The sequence below is a fragment of the Chaetura pelagica genome, unplaced genomic scaffold, assembly GCF_000747805.2.
Source record: "Chaetura pelagica isolate M959 unplaced genomic scaffold, ChaPel_1.0 scaffold120, whole genome shotgun sequence".
NCBI lineage: Eukaryota > Metazoa > Chordata > Aves > Apodiformes > Apodidae > Chaetura > Chaetura pelagica.
In genome coordinates this window covers 2,131,126-2,149,988 of record NW_009951952.1, presented here as the reverse complement: position 1 = coordinate 2,149,988, position 18,863 = coordinate 2,131,126, and the positions used below count along the sequence as shown (strand labels likewise).

Sequence of the window (18,863 nt, the reverse complement as noted above, 5' to 3'; positions counted from 1 at the left end):
TGCTGCCCTGTAGTAGCTGGAATAAAAGGTGTCTTTTCATTAGAACTGCTTCTTTCCCTCTGGGCTCTCCTGCAGCTGGAAGGGGCTAAAGTTTCTCAGTTCCTTTTGTGGTTGCTTTATGTTACAGTTTTCCCTCGCATCCTAGAAATGATTGTTAAACATAATGCCTTGTAAGGTAGGGCTGCCTTTATCCAAATTCCCTGTCCTCGGGGTTGAGATGGGCTCATCAAGCTTGGGTGTGTTGAACTGTCCCCTGCCGGTACAGCCGCTACTGTCAGGGTTTCCCATTCATAAGGAAGAGCTTTCATTGCCAGCAGCTTCCTCTCCTGACAGGACTCTGGTGTGTTCTGGTTTATATTTGTGAAATGATGTAAGAGAGGTGCTTGGCATTTCCCTCTTCTTGCTGAAGGGTCTTAGTCCTTCCCATTCCCATTTCTTCTGGCAGAACTTCATCCCACAGGAGGTCAGACTGGCCAGCAGCCCAGACTAGAGCAGGAGTAGGCCAAGGTATATTTGGAAGCTGACCTATGATGTTGCACTACTATATTAAAAGGACTGTGCAGTGCTTCTGCAATTAACAAAGTGAAATTTTCTTCCAGCAGTTATGAAATGCAGCAGAAAGAGTGCTAAAAACCTCTCCAGAAGGGGAAAAATCCGTGGAGAGTGGGGAGACATACCTCTTACCAAGACTGTGAGCACGAAGTAAAAACCCTTTAGAGGAGTGCTGGGGTTGAATGCCCTTTTGCAAACCATTGGTCTGTGGTTTACTTGAAGCCCTGAGATAATGCTGAGGTTAATTCTCACAGATTATTAAACCATTCATTTATGTCAGTGAGTGACTTTTGGGACAGACAGATCCCGCTTTCTTAGCTGTGCAGCTCTGGGCCCATATTTCAGCTTTGACATACTTACTTGCCTTATTGCTCACCAGCACTAGTGATAGTTGGTGAACTGGTTCATTCACACCACGGGAATTTTCAGTGTGTTGTTAAGATTGGCCATCATTCCAAGGGGCGTTACAACTTGCACGTGTGTATTTTCAGCATTGTTGACGTTTTTTAGGTACTTTTGTCCTAGGACTGGCTAACAGCAGGCTCTTCAGATAGCTGTCATAAAATTCTTGAGGTCTTCCCAGGCATTGCAAACAATGTGTTTTGTTTCCTGCAGGCTGAATATTGTACTGTTCTCTTGTATCATTTTTTACAAAGGGGAAATCTTTTACTTAGGTCAGCCAGAGGAAGGTCAGCCCCCTAACAAGTATTTGGCTTGCTCAGCTGTTCCTGTGTTTCTGAATACTGAACATCTCTGTTCCATTTAAACAAACAGTACTGAAAAAATCCAATTATAGTAGTAGCTGTCAGGGTGGAAAACAAAGCTATTAAATTCTGATGTACAGCTGGATCTGTTTAGTTCCAACATAGCATAGATCAAACTGTTTCTTCGTTTTCTTGTGAATTAGAGGCACAGATAAGTTCTGCCAGAGAGACTAATGCAGTTTAGACATTAAAACATTTCACTCCTTTAGCATATAAACAGTCTGCAGTGTAGAGCAGGAACCAAGTCAGTGCTGTGGCAAACTTCTGTGTGAACTCAAAGTACTAAAGGAAGGCTGAGAACAATTTTTCACTCGGCCACTTTAACCCTGGTGATTAGTCAGCAGTCTCACCTAAGGAGGAAGTTAGAAATAAAAAATTCAAGAACGATGGTTCATTTCCTCCTTGGTCAGCTTTGAGCAAGGTTATCATGTCTTTCTAGTTTCTATTGTGCAGGTGTCCAGGCCACAAGTTTGACTGTTGAGAGAGTTCATTAGAGAGCCAAAGTATTTGAATAACTGTAAGAGAAATTTTTTGATATCTTAATTTAAGCTCTGGGGGAAGGCAGGGAGGTGAGAAAGTCCTTAGGAGTGCTGAGTACTTGACATTTACCACGGGCATTGGCTGGTTTTGTGTTTAAATATAAAGGGGCTGGATTTATTCATCTGAAGCTTGAATGTCTTGGCTGTGAAGGACCTCCCACCCTCCAGCACCAGTGGAACAGGGATAAAGCCATGGAAGGAAATGAGTTATGCCAGGGCTTCTGCTGGATCTGACCTCTAGAGAGGTGGGACGTGTTGTTCTCTGTATTGATAGTCCAGCATCTCTCCATTTTGCTGTTTCTCTAAAGAAGCATTAGAAAACAAGTGAGCATTTTAGGTCCATAGAGAAAATAAAATGCTTTACTGCTTTCCTGTTATGGTGAAGTATACATTTACATTTAAAGCCAGTTAAGAAAGGATCTTCCATTTATTCATTATTCCATTTATTCATTGCCATTACTTTTCTGATCTCCTAGCCTATTTCAGTTTTACTGAACAAAAGTTTATTTATGGAACTTTTATTCCTTAGGTGTACGTTGGCCTGTTATCTGGGAAGAGGAAATATCTGGAATACCTGTTCCCAGAAATGAGTTTTTGTAATATAATGCTGAAAACGCCTGCTACTAGGATTTTTGAGCTGGAAACATGTCATACTACCATGTCTCTGATACCATGTCCTCAGTTGGCAGTATCAGTGGTTAGGAAAGGATTGAAGTGCCTTCCTTTCCAGAGCAGAAGGAGACACAGTGTTAAAGCCACATGTAACCTCAACAATTATGGTATGATCTCACTTTCCTTTGGCAGCACTGAGGTGGAGAAGGGGGTCTGCTTTTCTGTCAGAAGCAGAAGAGCAACAGAATGAGGAACTCCTGTATTTATCTCATCATCCAAGATGTGAACCCTCATCCCACTTCTCTTTTTTCCACCTGCTAGCCTCCACGTCTTTTACACATTTTAGTACTGATAAGGCCACAGAAGCCAGTAGAAATTTGCATTAAAATGTTCCTTACATGGGAAGTGGCTGGCCTTATGTCTCAAAACTGTTATTTCAATAAACTCATGAAAATTTCCATTCATTGCTTATGCCCAGGTTCATCCTTTCAAGCTCTGCTATGACCCTGTGATGGTCAGACACTTTACATATGTGTCTGTGCTTGTGAGAGAGAAACCTAAGATTGTCCTGTAGGTACATGACAGGAGAAGATACTATATATTCAGAATTGTAGTGCTTCAACTTCTATTTGGTTTTGAATTTAAAATGTCAGTTGTGCATTGAGATTTTTAAGCAGCAGTGCTAACAGCCTAATTCAGCTTTCTTAATCATACAGTAATGAACTGTTTTACATTGAAGCATGGAGCACAGCTTTTTGGCTTTGGAGAGGAAGAGAACTTGATGTTTAACATACAACATGGTTAGAAAAAGTGTATAAATGTCATGAGTGTTTAACAGCCTCAACTTAACTTTTCCAAGTTTGTTTGCTTGTTTTATTTTTCATTTGACTTACTTAAATACCAGATTCAAAAACATCCCAGATGGCAAAGCAAACTCATGTACCTGTATAGCAATGTGGCCTATGTGGCTAAGATCACAGGGATCTGTTTAACAGGAAAGGATAAAAATGGCATTATCCTACTGTTAATTACACGGAGGTGGGTCATGCCAGCTACTGAGCAACAAAAAGCAAATGTAGTTATCTTCTGTTCCTTCACAAGAAGCTGTTTAAGCAATATCTCATTAAGGCTGCAGAATAGATAACTGATTGTGATATGGAAGAAAAATTACACAAGCATCATTTATTCAATTATGTTCTCCCTGGTGGTCTTATTCCTGACATTTTTTCTCACAGGTGGCACTTCCACATCTCACATTTATTGGATGGTTATAATAATAAGTATTTGCATAAGAATCGCAGAATCACAGAGTTTGGATTTGAAGGGACCTTTAAAGATCACCTAGTCCAGCCCCTCTCCCGTGGGCAGGGATATCTTTCTCTAGATCAATTTACTCAAAGCCCCATCCAACCTGATTTTTAACCTCTTCAGTGACAGGGCATCCACAGGTTCTTTGGGCAACTTGTTCCATTATCTTACCACCCTTACAGTAAAACAAGAATCCTTATAGCCAGTCTAAATCTACTCTCTCTCAGTTTAAAACTGTTGCTCCATGTCCTGTCACTGCAGGCCTTGGTAAAAACTCTTTATTTGTCTTTCTTATAAGCCTCCTTTATATATTGAAAGGTTGTTAAGGTGTCCCCAGAGACTTCTCTTCCCCAGGTTGCACCTCAACTCTCTCAACCTTTCTTCACACAAGAGGTGCTCCCTACCTGTCACCATTTTTGTGGCCTTCCTTTGGACCTGCTCTTACAAGTCTATGTTTTTCTTGCACTTGGGCCCCCAGAGCTGGACACAGCACTCCGGGTGGGGTCTCACCAGAGAAGAGTACAGGGGTAGAATTACCTCTCCTGATCTGCTGGCCACACTTCTCATAATGCAGTCCAGGATATGATTGATTTTCTGGGCTACAAGCACACATTACTGGCACATAAGGCCTTCTCTGCAAGGCTGCTTGCAGTTCATTCACCCCCCAGTCTGTACTAATATTGGAGATTGTCCCAACCCAGGTGCAAGACCTTGCACTTGGCTTCATTGAACTTAAGGAAGTTCACATGGGTCCACTCTTTAAGCCTGTCAGGGTTCCTCTGGATGGCATCCCTTCCCTCAATCCTATCAGCTGCACCACTCACCTTGATGTGATCTGTAGACTTGCTTGGGTGCATATAATCCCACTGCCTATGTCATTGGTGAAGATTTTAAATAATATTTGTCCCAGTTTAGGCCCTTCAAGGACACCACTTATTACTGGTATCGACTTGGACATCAAGCCATTAATTCTTTGGACTTGGGGCCATCCAGCCAATTCCTTATCCATGTAACAGTGCATCCATCAAACCCATATTTATTGGCAAGAATGTTATGGAGAAACATACCAAAGGTTCTTGCAGAAGTCCAGGTAGATGACGTCTGCCCAGAGGAGAAACCAGCTGGTGAGGGGAAGCTGCACAAGAGTAATAGACTCTGCTGTTCTGTTCTGCTCCAATTCAACAAGACATTATTCGTGGGTGTTTTAACTCCACACTGAACTGAACAAAGTATATGAAGACACCATCATGCAGGATCTTTGTAACCACTGTGCATGCCTGAAGCATGAGGCTGACTTGCTGAACAGGGAAGCAGACTTCGGTCCCAACTCCAGTGATAATGTTTGTCCTCATCAGCTCATTTCCAAGTTTTTGCAACTGGCAAGGCCATTGTGAATTTCTTTTCACAAGATCTTTGTGATCAGCTGGTGTCTAAAAAAATGCCTTTGACTCCCTGGAGTTTTTGAAAAGGTGTTTTTTCACTTTGCTACTGCAGCCTTTATCATGCTGATTGAGAAGGAACTCTTTCAATAAAACAGATACTAGATGAGAATAGACAGACTAGAGAGAGAAGCTCTTACTCCAAGTGTTCTGCAGCCATCCTGACTTCCCCATGCACTGTGCATGCCCTCAGACTGGCTGTGAATCTTCCCAGTCACCCCTCCACCCTCTCTGCAGGGTTGTGAGGGAAGTACAAAAGCAGCAGGCATTAAGGAGAGAAGGTGCACTCCTAATTCTGTGTTTGCCTTAGCAGCAAGTAGTAGGGCAGGTGGTGAATGTTGGTAAAAGATACAATTCCAAGCAAAGATGGCATGCCAGTGCCCAGCTTGAGGAGTTTTTATGTGGTTATAGAGCTGCCTTGTGCTGGAGATGCTTGTGGAAAGGCTAACAAACCTGTGATAGTGCTGATATAAATGCTGCCCTGTAGTAGCTGGAATAAAAGGTGTCTTTTCATTAGAACTGCTTCTTTCCCTCTGGGCTCTCCTGCAGCTGGAAGGGGCTAAAGTTTCTCAGTTCCTTTTGTGGTTGCTTTATGTTACAGTTTTCCCTCGCATCCTAGAAATGATTGTTAAACATAATGCCTTGTAAGGTAGGGCTGCCTTTATCCAAATTCCCTGTCCTCGGGGTTGAGATGGGCTCATCAAGCTTGGGTGTGTTGAACTGTCCCCTGCCGGTACAGCCGCTACTGTCAGGTTTTCCCATTCATAAGGAAGAGCTTTCATTGCCAGCAGCTTCCTCTCCTGACAGGACTCTGGTGTGTTCTGGTTTATATTTGTGAAATGATGTAAGAGAGGTGCTTGGCATTTCCCTCTTCTTGCTGAAGGGTCTTAGTCCTTCCCATTCCCATTTCTTCTGGCAGAACTTCATCCCACAGGAGGTCAGACTGGCCAGCAGCCCAGACTAGAGCAGGAGTAGGCCAAGGTATATTTGGAAGCTGACCTATGATGTTGCACTACTATATTAAAAGGACTGTACAGTGCTTCTGCAACTAACAAAGTGAAATTTTCTTCCAGCAGTTATGAAATGCAGCAGAAAGAGTGCTAAAAACCTCTCCAGAAGGGGAAAAATCCGTGGAGAGTGGGGAGACATACCTCTTACCAAGACTGTGAGCACGAAGTAAAAACCCTTTAGAGGAGTGCTGGGGTTGAATGCCCTTTTGCAAACCATTGGTCTGTGGTTTACTTGAAGCCCTGAGATAATGCTGAGGTTAATTCTCACAGATTATTAAACCATTCATTTATGTCAGTGAGTGACTTTTGGGACAGACAGATCCCGCTTTCTTAGCTGTGCAGCTCTGGGCCCATATTTCAGCTTTGACATACTTACTTGCCTTATTGCTCACCAGCACTAGTGATAGTTGGTGAACTGGTTCATTCACACCACGGGAATTTTCAGTGTGTTGTTAAGATTGGCCATCATTCCAAGGGGCGTTACAACTTGCACGTGTGTATTTTCAGCATTGTTGACGTTTTTTAGGTACTTTTGTCCTAGGACTGGCTAACAGCAGGCTCTTCAGATAGCTGTCATAAAATTCTTGAGGTCTTCCCAGGCATTGCAAACAATGTGTTTTGTTTCCTGCAGGCTGAATATTGTACTGTTCTCTTGTATCATTTTTTACAAAGGGGAAATCTTTTACTTAGGTCAGCCAGAGGAAGGTCAGCCCCCTAACAAGTATTTGGCTTGCTCAGCTGTTCCTGTGTTTCTGAATACTGAACATCTCTGTTCCATTTAAACAAACAGTACTGAAAAAATCCAATTATAGTAGTAGCTGTCAGGGTGGAAAACAAAGCTATTAAATTCTGATGTACAGCTGGATCTGTTTAGTTCCAACATAGCATAGATCAAACTGTTTCTTCGTTTTCTTGTGAATTAGAGGCACAGATAAGTTCTGCCAGAGAGACTAATGCAGTTTAGACATTAAAACATTTCACTCCTTTAGCATATAAACAGTCTGCATGCTTTGAATACGTAAAATCAATGTGTAATTCCAGTTGCACATTAATAAAAGGTCAGATTAATTTTATATCATAAATGCAGGTACTCCTACCTAAACCAATAATAGGATGGACCAATGCATTAGAGGGGTATGTTCTTCGTGCACCTAAAAGCTTTTAAACTGAAAAGCTACTTTTCTGGCCGAGGCAGATTTTTGTCTATTAAATATTTCCTTTGAGTTGTCCCCATGACTTCATTTCTCCCTTCTCATTTCCTCCAGACATAAGGTGCCTAAATAAATCCCACACCCCTCACCCAGAAATTGTACTGGAGGGTGAAGTCTAGGTAAGATCCCCAGCTCAGCCAGTAAACACAATGTGATAACTGGGTAACTGTCCCTATCACCCAAGAGCATCCTGAGGAACTCATGCTGTCCTATTGGAGGGAAGGACTGGTTTCTGCAGCAGTAAAGTAGGGCAGATGAATAAAGGAAAACATTTTAATAACTATGCAATATTAATGTCACTATTGGGCCATTAAATCACCCGTACAACAAGCATTTGATGAAGGGAAATATGTTGCTTGAACACTGTGTAATTGTCAAACTAACTCATTTGGCAGAGCAGCATGTTTTGCTTCTTAAGCTATGACAGTTTGGTGAGATTGCCAGCAAAGTTGGAAAGGCTGGCATTTTTCTGTAGAGATTCAGAGTGATCTTATAGCTGCAGCTCCAAAGTCGTGTTGGAGAGAGCTAAATTCAGCCTCCTTTTTTTTTGTGACAGATCTCTATGCTTGCCTTAATCCATTTACCTGTTGGTTTCCCACTCTGTAAAAGAGGCATTCTAACATCTTCCTCTTCTTCGTACTTTGTCTTTTTAGGATATAAGTTTTTTAGAGGGGGATACATCAATGATCACCTGAGAGATAAGGTACAGGGGTTTGTTTTAAAGAAAATTTAAGTAGAACACCTTCCCGTTATGTTTTCTTCTCCTGTGTACATTTGTCCTTCCCCACAGAAAAAGCCCAATTATTGCAGGCCTAAGTTATTGTTTTAAATGGAACTCTTTTATCATGTTTAATAGGTAGAGCCTATTAAAGCCTATTCATAAAACCCTCAACATCTGCAATTCAACTGTCATTTGAAACTCAGCTTTCCATAAGGAAGCCTTTCTTAGAATAAAAATGAATTTCCCTAAGTTTTAAGAAATTGAAAGAAGTGGAATTTATGGATAGGGTGTTAAACATATTCCTAGCAAGAAGGCTTCTGAAGAACTGAAATATATTCTGTGAAACCCCATAGTAAATAAAATACCTAATATAAGTATCACTGTGTGTCCTTTTGACAAGTTTCAACCTTTCAGAAATACTCATGAGTTGCTAAAAAGTCAGCACTTTGTCAGAGGAAGGCATTGAACGGTGGCTGTGGTGGGTAAAATGAAACTGTGAAGTCAGGTATTTGAGGAAAGTCAGTTCTTATTATTGAATAAAATCCCTTCTTTTTTTTCTTTCTCATTTTTTTTTCTTTTTTTCATTTTGATACGACATAATATGGCAGAAGAGTGAAGGAAGCAATGGTCTTCACTCCTCTGATGTATCATTTCATACTGCAGAAACTTTCAAGACCTGTTTTTAAAATGCTTTTGGAAAGCAAGAATTCTTACCACTGGAGTGAAGTGGATAAAATTCAAGTCACTGAAGGCTTCTGAACGTAGGGTATCAATAACCACAATATGGGGAAATCCATGAATATTTACATGCATTGATGATTGACAAAAAGTAGTGATTCTTTCTTTCCAAATCTGTCAAATTGTATGGGAAGAAATGATTGAAACCTCTGTTTCACATCTGTCAAGACCTTGTCATGACTGACCTACAGAAAAAGAGTTGTGTTGTGTCGTGATGATCACAGCAATAGGTTCCTGGTGTTTGACTAGGCCATGCAGCATTGGACAAGGCATGCCACCAGTTTTACCTTCTCATCCTTGGTGTGCAGGCCTGTGGTCATTCAGTTTTTTAGGCAGTGCTTGTCAACCATCCAACCATTCCCTACATTCTGCAAAGCAAAGGCAACCAGTCATATTGGTGGGTTTACTCTTTGAAGTGTCTTGCATCCTATTGCCAGTGTGCAGGCAGCACAGCTTGGGAGCCCTGTTGTAAAGTAACACTGCTATGATACCATGATGGTGATGAGAAATTCAAACTCAATAGAACAAACAACATCCACCTCACTACAGCCTCCTTTCAGGTAGTTGTAGAGAGCAGTAAGGTCTCCCCTCAGACTCCTTCTCTCCACACTAAACAACCCCAGTTCTCTCAAACAATCCTCATATGACTGTTTCTCTAGACCCTCCACCAGCTTCGTTTCCCTTCATTGAAAATGTTCCAGAATCAAAACGTGGTCCCTGTAGTAAGGGGCCCAAAACTAAACACAGTGTTAAAGGCACAGCCTCACCAGTGCTGAATACAGGGAAACAATCCCTTCCCTACTCTTTCTAGCCACGCTATTTCTGTTCTACACCAGGGTGCTGCTGGCCTTCTTGACCACCAGAGGATTTTTCGTTTCTCCAATTTGCTGAAAAGAAAGCGAAACAAGGATTCAGTTCCTGTTTCAGCTTCATAGAAGCCAAATCTGCATTTCTTGGCTCCTAAATATGATCTCTCTCTCATACTGTAGCTCTTTCAAAGAGACTTTGACACTGATTGTCCAGGAGAGAGAGAGGGCAATTGGAATGTGATTGTGTACAGCTTTAGAGTGTCAATGCAGGAGTCAAAACTTTGAGTTCTGTTAGCTGTTTCTTTTATTTCTCTTAAAGTGCTTGGTTTTTCTTAGACCTTTACATACATAGTGCTCATACTGGCTTCTTTCAGTGTCAGCACTCACTGAAACTAGTATCATCATTCCTGGCCCTTCTTTTAGATTTCTTTTTTCTCCAAGTGACCTTCATGTGTCCTGTCAAGGATGGGTTTTCTGTGATGTCTTAACAACAACCAGTCTGTGCTCAGATTAAGCAGTACCTCTGCCTTAAGTGTGAGCAAGCAAGATATTTTGCCATGCTTACTTTTTACAGAGACTGATTCTTAGAATTGGTGATGGTAATTAAAATTTACATTGTAGCAAAGGAAGAACAGGTTGTGTAGCACAAAAATCTAACTGACATGAAGAGAATTTAGCCCTGGCCATCGAACAGTTTTGTGCAATACTCTAGGGAACTTATTTGGAAGTGGTGAATAATCTCTCTCAGGTTTGCATCAACCAGAAAGTTGTTCAGACCAGCAGTGCACAAGGCACAACCCTGGGAGACACACAGAGGTACCATATAATAAACATAATACCATTATATGCTTTCAGAAAAGAAAATAATGCCTCTAGCTGCTTTTTCGTGAGTGACCTGGTCTTGTCGATGTGCACTGGGAGCACCATGAAAACACCAAATAAATGAAGTTTGTAGAGAAAATCTGGCAGTGGAAAACCTCAATTCAGATTGTAGTCTGTCTAGGCATAGAGCTTTTCATTCCTCTTGAGGCTGGGACAGCTTCAACAGTCAACTGTTCCATATGTGACATGTAAGGTGCTGAAAATCAGGAGTATCAAGAGAACTGCTGCGTGAAAGTCTGGGGAAGTTCTATTTTTGACCATATTTTAATCTTGTTTTCTGTGTCATAATAGTGATGCAGAAATTCAGTGTAAGTGGTGATTAATTTAATTTTTCATGGGACTTTTACCCAGAAAACTGCAAAAATCATGACTTGTCACTGTAAAAACAACACTTTTGGCTTTAACTTCTGTCTAGCTGTAGCTTCTCTCAGATGTTAATACTTGAGAACATCATAACCATTTATGTTTCATTTGCTGCTAAAGTGTGGATATCAGCAAAAAAAGGAGCATAATTTTGATAACTGTGAAATCTTATGTTAACTTTGTTCTTCTTTATAACCACTGAAACCAGTCACACACAGGCAGTGTTTAATATATGTGTTCATTCACTGACCAAAAGACATTTTCACATCAAAATTCTGTCATCAGTGTGTACATACCCTGCCATTTTACAGGGAAAAGATGAAGCTATTTGATTTATTATTAAAACCAAAGAGCTTTTGCCATAAATCAGAATTCAGCAGCTCTGTTTCCTTACGTAAACTACTATTCTAATTGGATGTTTTCTCTTCCCAGATATTATCTGGTTGAAGACTGTAATCACATATTTCAAGTTAATTGTAGCAGAACATAAATACACAGACGGTTAGATTCAATGATAAAGGACTTTTAGTTCCAAAACTGAGTCATAAATGAAAATAATCCAACAAACAGAGGAGGGAGAAAGACTGTGTTGCATGGTCATGATGGGGAAGCTGGGTAGGTTTCGTGCTCTCTGAACTTGATGAGATCTTTCTATTTTTTGTAAAGTCTTTAGCTCTAGACTTTTAAGTAGATTTTTGTTTCTTATTATTTGTAAAGTGACTGGTTTTGCTGGCAGGCTTTCTTTGTAGAAAGGGAATTCACTCTGAAAACTTCCAATTGCTCCAGAAGTTATTGGTTCTGTCCAGCACTGAAACTGTGCTCCATCTGCTGAGTTCAGCAGCCAGAGAAATCCTGCATTTAATTACATCGGGTTTTGTTATCAGGTGTCTCTAAGATTCCCTCAGGGGCATTCATCAAAGATGTTCAGATGTATTTCTTTTCCTTTTTTAAGACCACTGAATGAAAATTTGTGCTCAATTAACTATACTATATATAGTATGTTATAATGAAAAGACAAGAGATGTTTCCCTTTCCAGTCTGTTCTTTTCCTTCTGATTTACAAATGCAATTTAAGCTCCAGTGGTGAATCTTCTTTGACACAGTGTATTATTGGAACACCTTCAGCAATGCTTGTAGATTATTTTTCCTGCACTTTGTTGGGTTTTTTTCTGCCCAAGAGCATTCTGGGGCAAGAAGGGAAAAGAAGATGACATTCTGGGGCAGCAGAGCAGCTGTTACATAGACAACACAGGCTTTCCCAGCACAGCAAGTTTTCATGTGACTTGGGACAACTTCACCTTCTCCAATAAGCTCAGGTATAGCCAGCTGCCAGCTAGCACTGGTTGCTGGGGCAGTGTTTCTGTAACAGGAACCTCTGCCTGCTGGAGGCAAGGACAGAGGCAGAATGTACAATTTATGAGCTGCAGTAAGACATTGCAAATGTCAAGGCCTGAAAGCTTTGTGATGTCTGTGCTCACCAGTGATTCCTTTCTTGTGACCCCTGGGTCTGTGCCTGTCTGAGCAGCTGAGGAACAAGGGTCAAAGGGGCTGAACTTGTGGCTTTACAGTATCCATCCCATTCAACAGCCTAATGATTTCTTAGGTGCCTCTGTAGATTTAGATACTTCTGAGCATATCCAGGGTCGAACTTCATTCACCTAGAGAAATTTAAAAGCTGATCAGGAGAAGTACCTAATGAGCTTCAATACCAACTGTACTCAGTGCTGAGATCATCTGCATTTTTCTTGCTAAGGCTAAGGTACTTGCCTGACAACTTTGACATTATTTAGGGAGCCTGATTCTTATCATAACAATCATCTTCTTTGCTCAGAGCTGTCTTTTTTTTTTTACTTCTTTTTTTTTTTTTTTTCCCCCTCCGTGTTTACAAGATGAATCCTAACAGTGGGCTGTAGCTGCCTGTAAGTGACAGCCCATCTTCATGGTTCTCTTTATCATCTCTTGTTTCTTCAACATTCAGGAAAGGTTTCCAAAAGTGTCAGACTTGCAAGGTTTGAATTGTCTGCTGTACACTGTAAGTCTCTCTCTCTTCCAGGTGCAACTGGGAGAAAAATGAAGGAGGGCATTGATGGTGTTGCTGACATATCCTCTGGTTTCTTTAATCTCTTATTTAAAATCTAGTTTCTTTCACCTCATCTGAGTAGAGAAAATGCCAAAAATACAGAGACACCTGTGTGTTTCAGAGAAGCTGGCAATATGATTGTGTCTGTCCATTGGTTACTGATTCTCAGTCAGCTGTTCCCACAGTGGGTTCTGAAAAGGAGTGGTTGGAGTCCACAGCTGCTCAGCAAAACCATCATAAAACATAACATTTGCAGTGTTACCACTGTTGAAGGTTTAATAATATGGTGCTTCTTTCATTCAAGTGGTGTGCAAAGCAGTTTTCTAAAGGTAACCCTCACTGGTGGAAACAAACAGCCCGCTCAGCAGTACCAGGACTTGGTATCTCTGATTTCACTGCCTCGTTTGTTTGCTCTGGCAAAGAAGGGAGAATGTTAATTTTTATTTAACAAAATCAAGTAATTATGCTGTGATGGGATGTTTTTCCTCAGACAAAACAAGGTGCTGACTACAGGTAAACACATATAGCCAGCAAAAATAGCAGCTTCAGACTAATGAGCTGGAGAATCAAAAAGGTTTTTAACTGTTAATTAGGAAAAAGTTATTCTGCTGTATGTGTGTAATTTACTGTAGTAAATTAATTTGTCTGTGCTGGCATAAAGCAATTAGGAATTCTTGCTAATATTTCTAAAGCTTATCTTAACTTTTTCATAATTGGCAGTATATTGACTTAGGTTGTCCTAGATTTTCAGTAATATCACTGAATGTGAAGTATAGTGATACTATTGAATATTCTGAGCCTTCCCAAATAAATCTCATTTTTCCACTCCAGACCAAATTGGTATCTTTTATCTAATGCTTTTAAAAACTACCCTTTTTTGACTTGCAGAGCAAAAGAGGAGATTTTGGAAGGCATCTAAAGAATTTTGGTGCCCAGGTCCCTTTGATTTTCAGTGCCAGTGGTCAGTGTCATTAATTTGATGGCCTTTGAAAAAGCTGCCCTTTGATATATTAAGAAAGCTAGCAAAGAAAGCTATTTTGGCTATAATTTGCAAGTCTTTGCCCTAAGTAATTCATACTTTTATTATTCCAGGACTCAGAATTTGACCCCTTGAAGTTCACCAGTGTCATTGAATGTGAGAAGCCAAACAATGACTTAAGTAGGTTTCGAGGTTACATGTGAGTATTTAATATCCTTCAGTATACACTCCCATTCTTTAATATGGAACAAAATAAATGCTGGTTTGCTTGGGGCTGTGTGCTATGAATTGCATCATCAACACACCTACATAGGGCTGCATATCTAAGGCTCTTTTAGAGGATGCTTACGTCAGGGTGAGATGCTAGCCTGATGTTTCCATTCCTTAGGATGGATTTAGTTGGTTGGCTTTGATCAGTTTACACTCCAGAAATGAATACATGAAGCAGTGCAGTTGGAAACACTGTTCCCTCCATGGATCAAAAAAGCTCATCTGGAAATGGGAGGAAATAGAAAACCAGTCCACAACAGCCAACAAACAAACAGTTGTACACTTCCTTTATGAAGATGGGCCTGTTTGGTGTTTCTTTTAGTAGAAGTTTCATGGAGGAAAATCAGAAGGCAAAACTGATCTTTCTCCAGCCATGGAAGTATTTCTTTCCTCTCATTCAGACAGAATAAAACAGTTGGTTCATGGGACATGTGCATTAACACACAGAACCAGCTATGGCCCCTTGAGTTAATTCTAAACAAACAGAACTGCATTAATAGGGTGCTCATGTCTTGACCATTCAGTACTGCTCAGAAGAAAATGTTTTAGCAGGTGCAAAGGACTTTGCTTCTAATATAGCCAGGACTGTGGTGTGTAGGCTTGCCAATAGTAGTGACTTTAGGAGATGCACTTTTGCATCTGTTATTTTTCTACAGCCTGTAACCACATGGAGAGTGAGAGTCCTGGATATTTAATTTTTTTCTAGGTTTTAATGAAGAGAGTTAAACAGACACTAATTCTATTCAGAATACAGTTATTTATTACCAATATTGGCTAGGAGTGATAAGCAGCATTGAGTTGCTTAAATGGCACAAGGTAAGTTGCTGGTGCTTGGGGAGTTTTTTATCATGATGCTATTTGCCACCTCAGTTACTACTCTCAGATGTCACAGATTGTGCTGTCAACTGGTAGAAAACAGGATAGCTTTTTTGAAACTGCATCAAGTTGTAGTATGGGAAAAAGTGTTCCTTTATTTAGCAGCACAAAGCCCTACAGTTCATTTAAAGATAAAAGTTTAGTATTAAACATTACTGCATGAGGGTGTGTAACTGTCTGCACGAATGGTGAGCCTGATCTACTGCAGAAGTGACATTCTCAGATATGGAAGCTGAAAGTCTGGCAGCTTTTCTGGCACACTTCATGCATGTGAATCTTACTCCTCAAAATACTGAGCAGAGGGTGAATACTGTAGAAAATATGCATAAATTTGTCTTTCGTTCTATATTAACTTATGTACTCCACGTGAAAATTGTAGCATGTAAGTTACAAAACTGAATTATGTAGCAGAAAACATGGTGGTGCCTTTTGGAAGACTGTTGTTCAATATTTATTCTATTTAATCTTCTTTATATTTTAATATTTCACAAATTAAGTGAGTCTATTTTGACTCAGCAAAAAGCCAAGATACCAATTTTGAATCTGGCAGAAAGCAACAGGTGATTTCCAGGTCTCATCAGCTATGCTGCAAGGCATTTACAACTAAAGGACTGTGGGGTGTTTGAAGTAAAGAGTGGGGACCAACCCCTCAATCAATAAACTCTCAAGCTCTTAATTTACTTAGGAAGAAGGCTTTTTTTTCCCCCTCACATTTTAGATTTCCCTCATTGGTATAATGAAATCATGGGATCATGGGTCCGTTTCAAATTGAACATTAACAAGATGAATTGTAATTAGCACATCTGAATTGAAACATGTCATTGCCTGTCAAACTCAGATCTTAACTCTTATTCAAAATATTAACAGTAGTCAGTGCTTAAAAGAAAGGCACAGATAGCTCCCAGCTGGTAATAGCTCAACTGAAAAGAAATGTTACTGATACACTTAAATAGGGATGCTATGAAACAATAGACTTTCAAGATATCTGTTTGTAAAAGCTGTCAAAGTTTGCTTTAAGTTTTGACTACTTAGTAGGTTTCCAGTTTGGCATAAGACTGTTTTTTTCTGTTTGAAACATGAAGAACTCCTTTGGTTCTGATGTCTGTGCTGACATAGTGTTCAGGGAATAGAAATACTTGTGTTGTAAACATGTAAAAATGATGTTCCCCACAGTTATTCTGAAATGTGATCACTGTAGGTAATCACTGTAACACAGGCAGGCCAAAGGAAAAAGAGGCATGATAGTAAAAAAATCACAAAAATGCTGTAAAATGCCTTGAGATGGGCCTGGCCCTGTCCTTTATCTGCCAAAGTGTAGCATACCCTTTTACTGCTTAGGACTTTTTCAGTTACATCAACACAATCTGCAGTGAACACCCTCTGGGTGTGCAGATGGACAGGCAGACAACCAGTGCTACTCAGGTGCTTGATTTAATACTGGTTTACAGTTTCTGCATCCTCTGATATCCCAGTAGTCTTTCCTTATTATTATTTTTTTCCCTTTAAGAAGTCTTCTGTGTAAGAGGAATAGAATCAAACCAAACATGCCACCAGTCTGTATTGGTCTAATTAGATTATGTACAGCATGCACAGTAAAAATTTTAAAATCCCATGTCGGGTGCCAAAAATGGCAAAATTGGTTTTAAAATCTTTTTTCTAGTTTTTTGTATGTATATGGGCAAGGAAAAAGGAGAATCTGGCATATATGGGCAAGGGAAAAGAAGAAGTAGTAGTTGGCTCTTCAGTTTTTCTATGGAAGGAAAAATTTATTTTATTAGACAATAACAGAAAGCATCCTCTGATCACGAAAAAGTAAATATAGCAGGAGTTATAATGATATGAATACATGTGTATTTTTCTGTTTTAAAGCTTGCAGTAAGATAGCAAAACCAAACGAATATAAAATCATGTTGCAATTTTTGAAAGAAAAAATATTTATGTATCTATACAGTGGTGTCTCTTTAATGTGCTATAGTGACACTACATCTCCTGGAAAAAAAAAATACAACCCTAGACTACATTTCATTGAAGTTCAGAGCCAAGTGGATTCTGACTGATGATGTGCAGTGAAGACTGTGTTTGAGATTGTTGAGTATTTTCTTTGGGAGTGTCAAGCCTTGGAAAGTAGTGCCAGCTTTGCCATTTGCTTTGTAAGACACTTGAGAAACTCTTTTGAATACAGTTTTGATAGATCGCCGTGTTATTTAATGCCAGTAAACACATAACAAGGAAAAATATAATAGAAGGCTGAAGTGAGTTACCATCTGACTTATTTTTGTGTTTCTATATTAAACTGGGAGGCTTGTTTCTACACACTTTCAGAGTGCTGTGGCAGAGTAATAGCCAACTGTATCTGGTCCAGCCATTTCTCCTAATTTGTGTATTTTAGATGTTGAGATTCTGCATATTTGTGGTGTCATCCATATGAGAGATTGCAGAGAAAAAGAGCATTGCACCTACACTTGCCAGTGCATTTATTTCCACATGGGCTAGCCTTCACATTCCAGGCATCTGAGTCTCTGAACAGAGAAATGTTTCTCTCTGACAGAGGAGAGTTTCTTTCTTGCCCCCAGAGTTGTACTGGCCTGAATCCAGAACGAGGGAAAACAGGCTGTTCAACCTCTGTAACAAGCTTAAGGTTCAGAACTCTGCAGGGCTAGAAATGGGATCTAAGCCATCTCTCAACCAAGACATAAAGTTGTAGCCTTGGCAGGTTTGTTATCAAAGTGAGCAGTTGTATCTAATTCTAGTTCTCATTAATTTTTAATCCAGACCTTTATGCCTGTCATTTTTTTCATCCTTTTATCATCAGTGCCCAGTTGCCCTCTATCTAAGTTCTGTTAGTGAATCACTGGGAGTGAGTGCAGACAGGAAGGAAACGCCCCTGACACCTTCTTTCTCCCAGATTTTTATTTCATCTGTGTTTTCTAAAGGTCTGGAGAGCAAAATGTGAGTTGATTGACCTCATGTGGATATACAAAAGTGAGAAGTGGTGCCAAACACTTGTAAGGATGAGTTGTGGAGGGAAGGCTCAGTAGGCTAATGTAGAACTCAGCCTTAAAAAGCAGAGGAATGGCAAAAGCCTGGCAGAGTGTAATTTCCACAGTATGGAATCATTAAGAAATTACTTTGCATAGTTTAAGCCCAGCCAAATTTGGGTAATTGTCCAGCTGGCAATGCTTACACCTGTTGGCAAGAGGGTGTTGGACAGCCCCCAGGTTTTGAAATTTCTTTGGCAAAAGGTGAGGCAATGGGTTAAGGAGTTTGCTGAAGAGGAGAGAGCAAAACCTCTGTTGTGCTTGAGGGTGGCCAGGAGGATGGGCTGAGCGGGGGAACTTCTCTCCTGATGAAAAAAAAGAAACACCCTTCATTTTTGTATCAGAATCACACACTTGATGTTACCTACTTTCTTTCATCTCCATTTGTTTCTGGTCTCTGTGTTATCACTGCTGCAGCTTCCCCAGCTGCCAAACCCACCACTTGTTCTCCATCCTACAATGAAAAGCTAAGCATACCTGTTAAAACACTAATGCTTTTTATTTATATTTTTAAGCAAGTATATACTGAACTAAAAAGGACTGTATATATGTGTCTGTGTATATATGTGTATGTATGAATGTATGTCTATATTATTTATGGGTATCTGCTACTCACTGAGAGCATCAACTAAAGTCTGCATGGCACAACCAGCATAACCTGCAAGGAGTCCT

General features: G+C 40.1%; 1 protein-coding gene across 1 annotated transcript in view; it reads left to right on the top strand.

Annotated features, from left to right (window-relative positions):
* ATP10A (ATPase, class V, type 10A) overlaps positions 1–18,863 on the top strand; it is a 120,997-nt gene that overhangs the window by 56,709 nt on the left and 45,425 nt on the right. Inside the window, exon 3 of the mRNA XM_009998756.1 lies at positions 14,121–14,206. Within this exon, the coding sequence (XP_009997058.1) occupies positions 14,121–14,206 (86 nt within the window). The remainder of the gene's footprint in view (positions 1–14,120; positions 14,207–18,863) is intronic.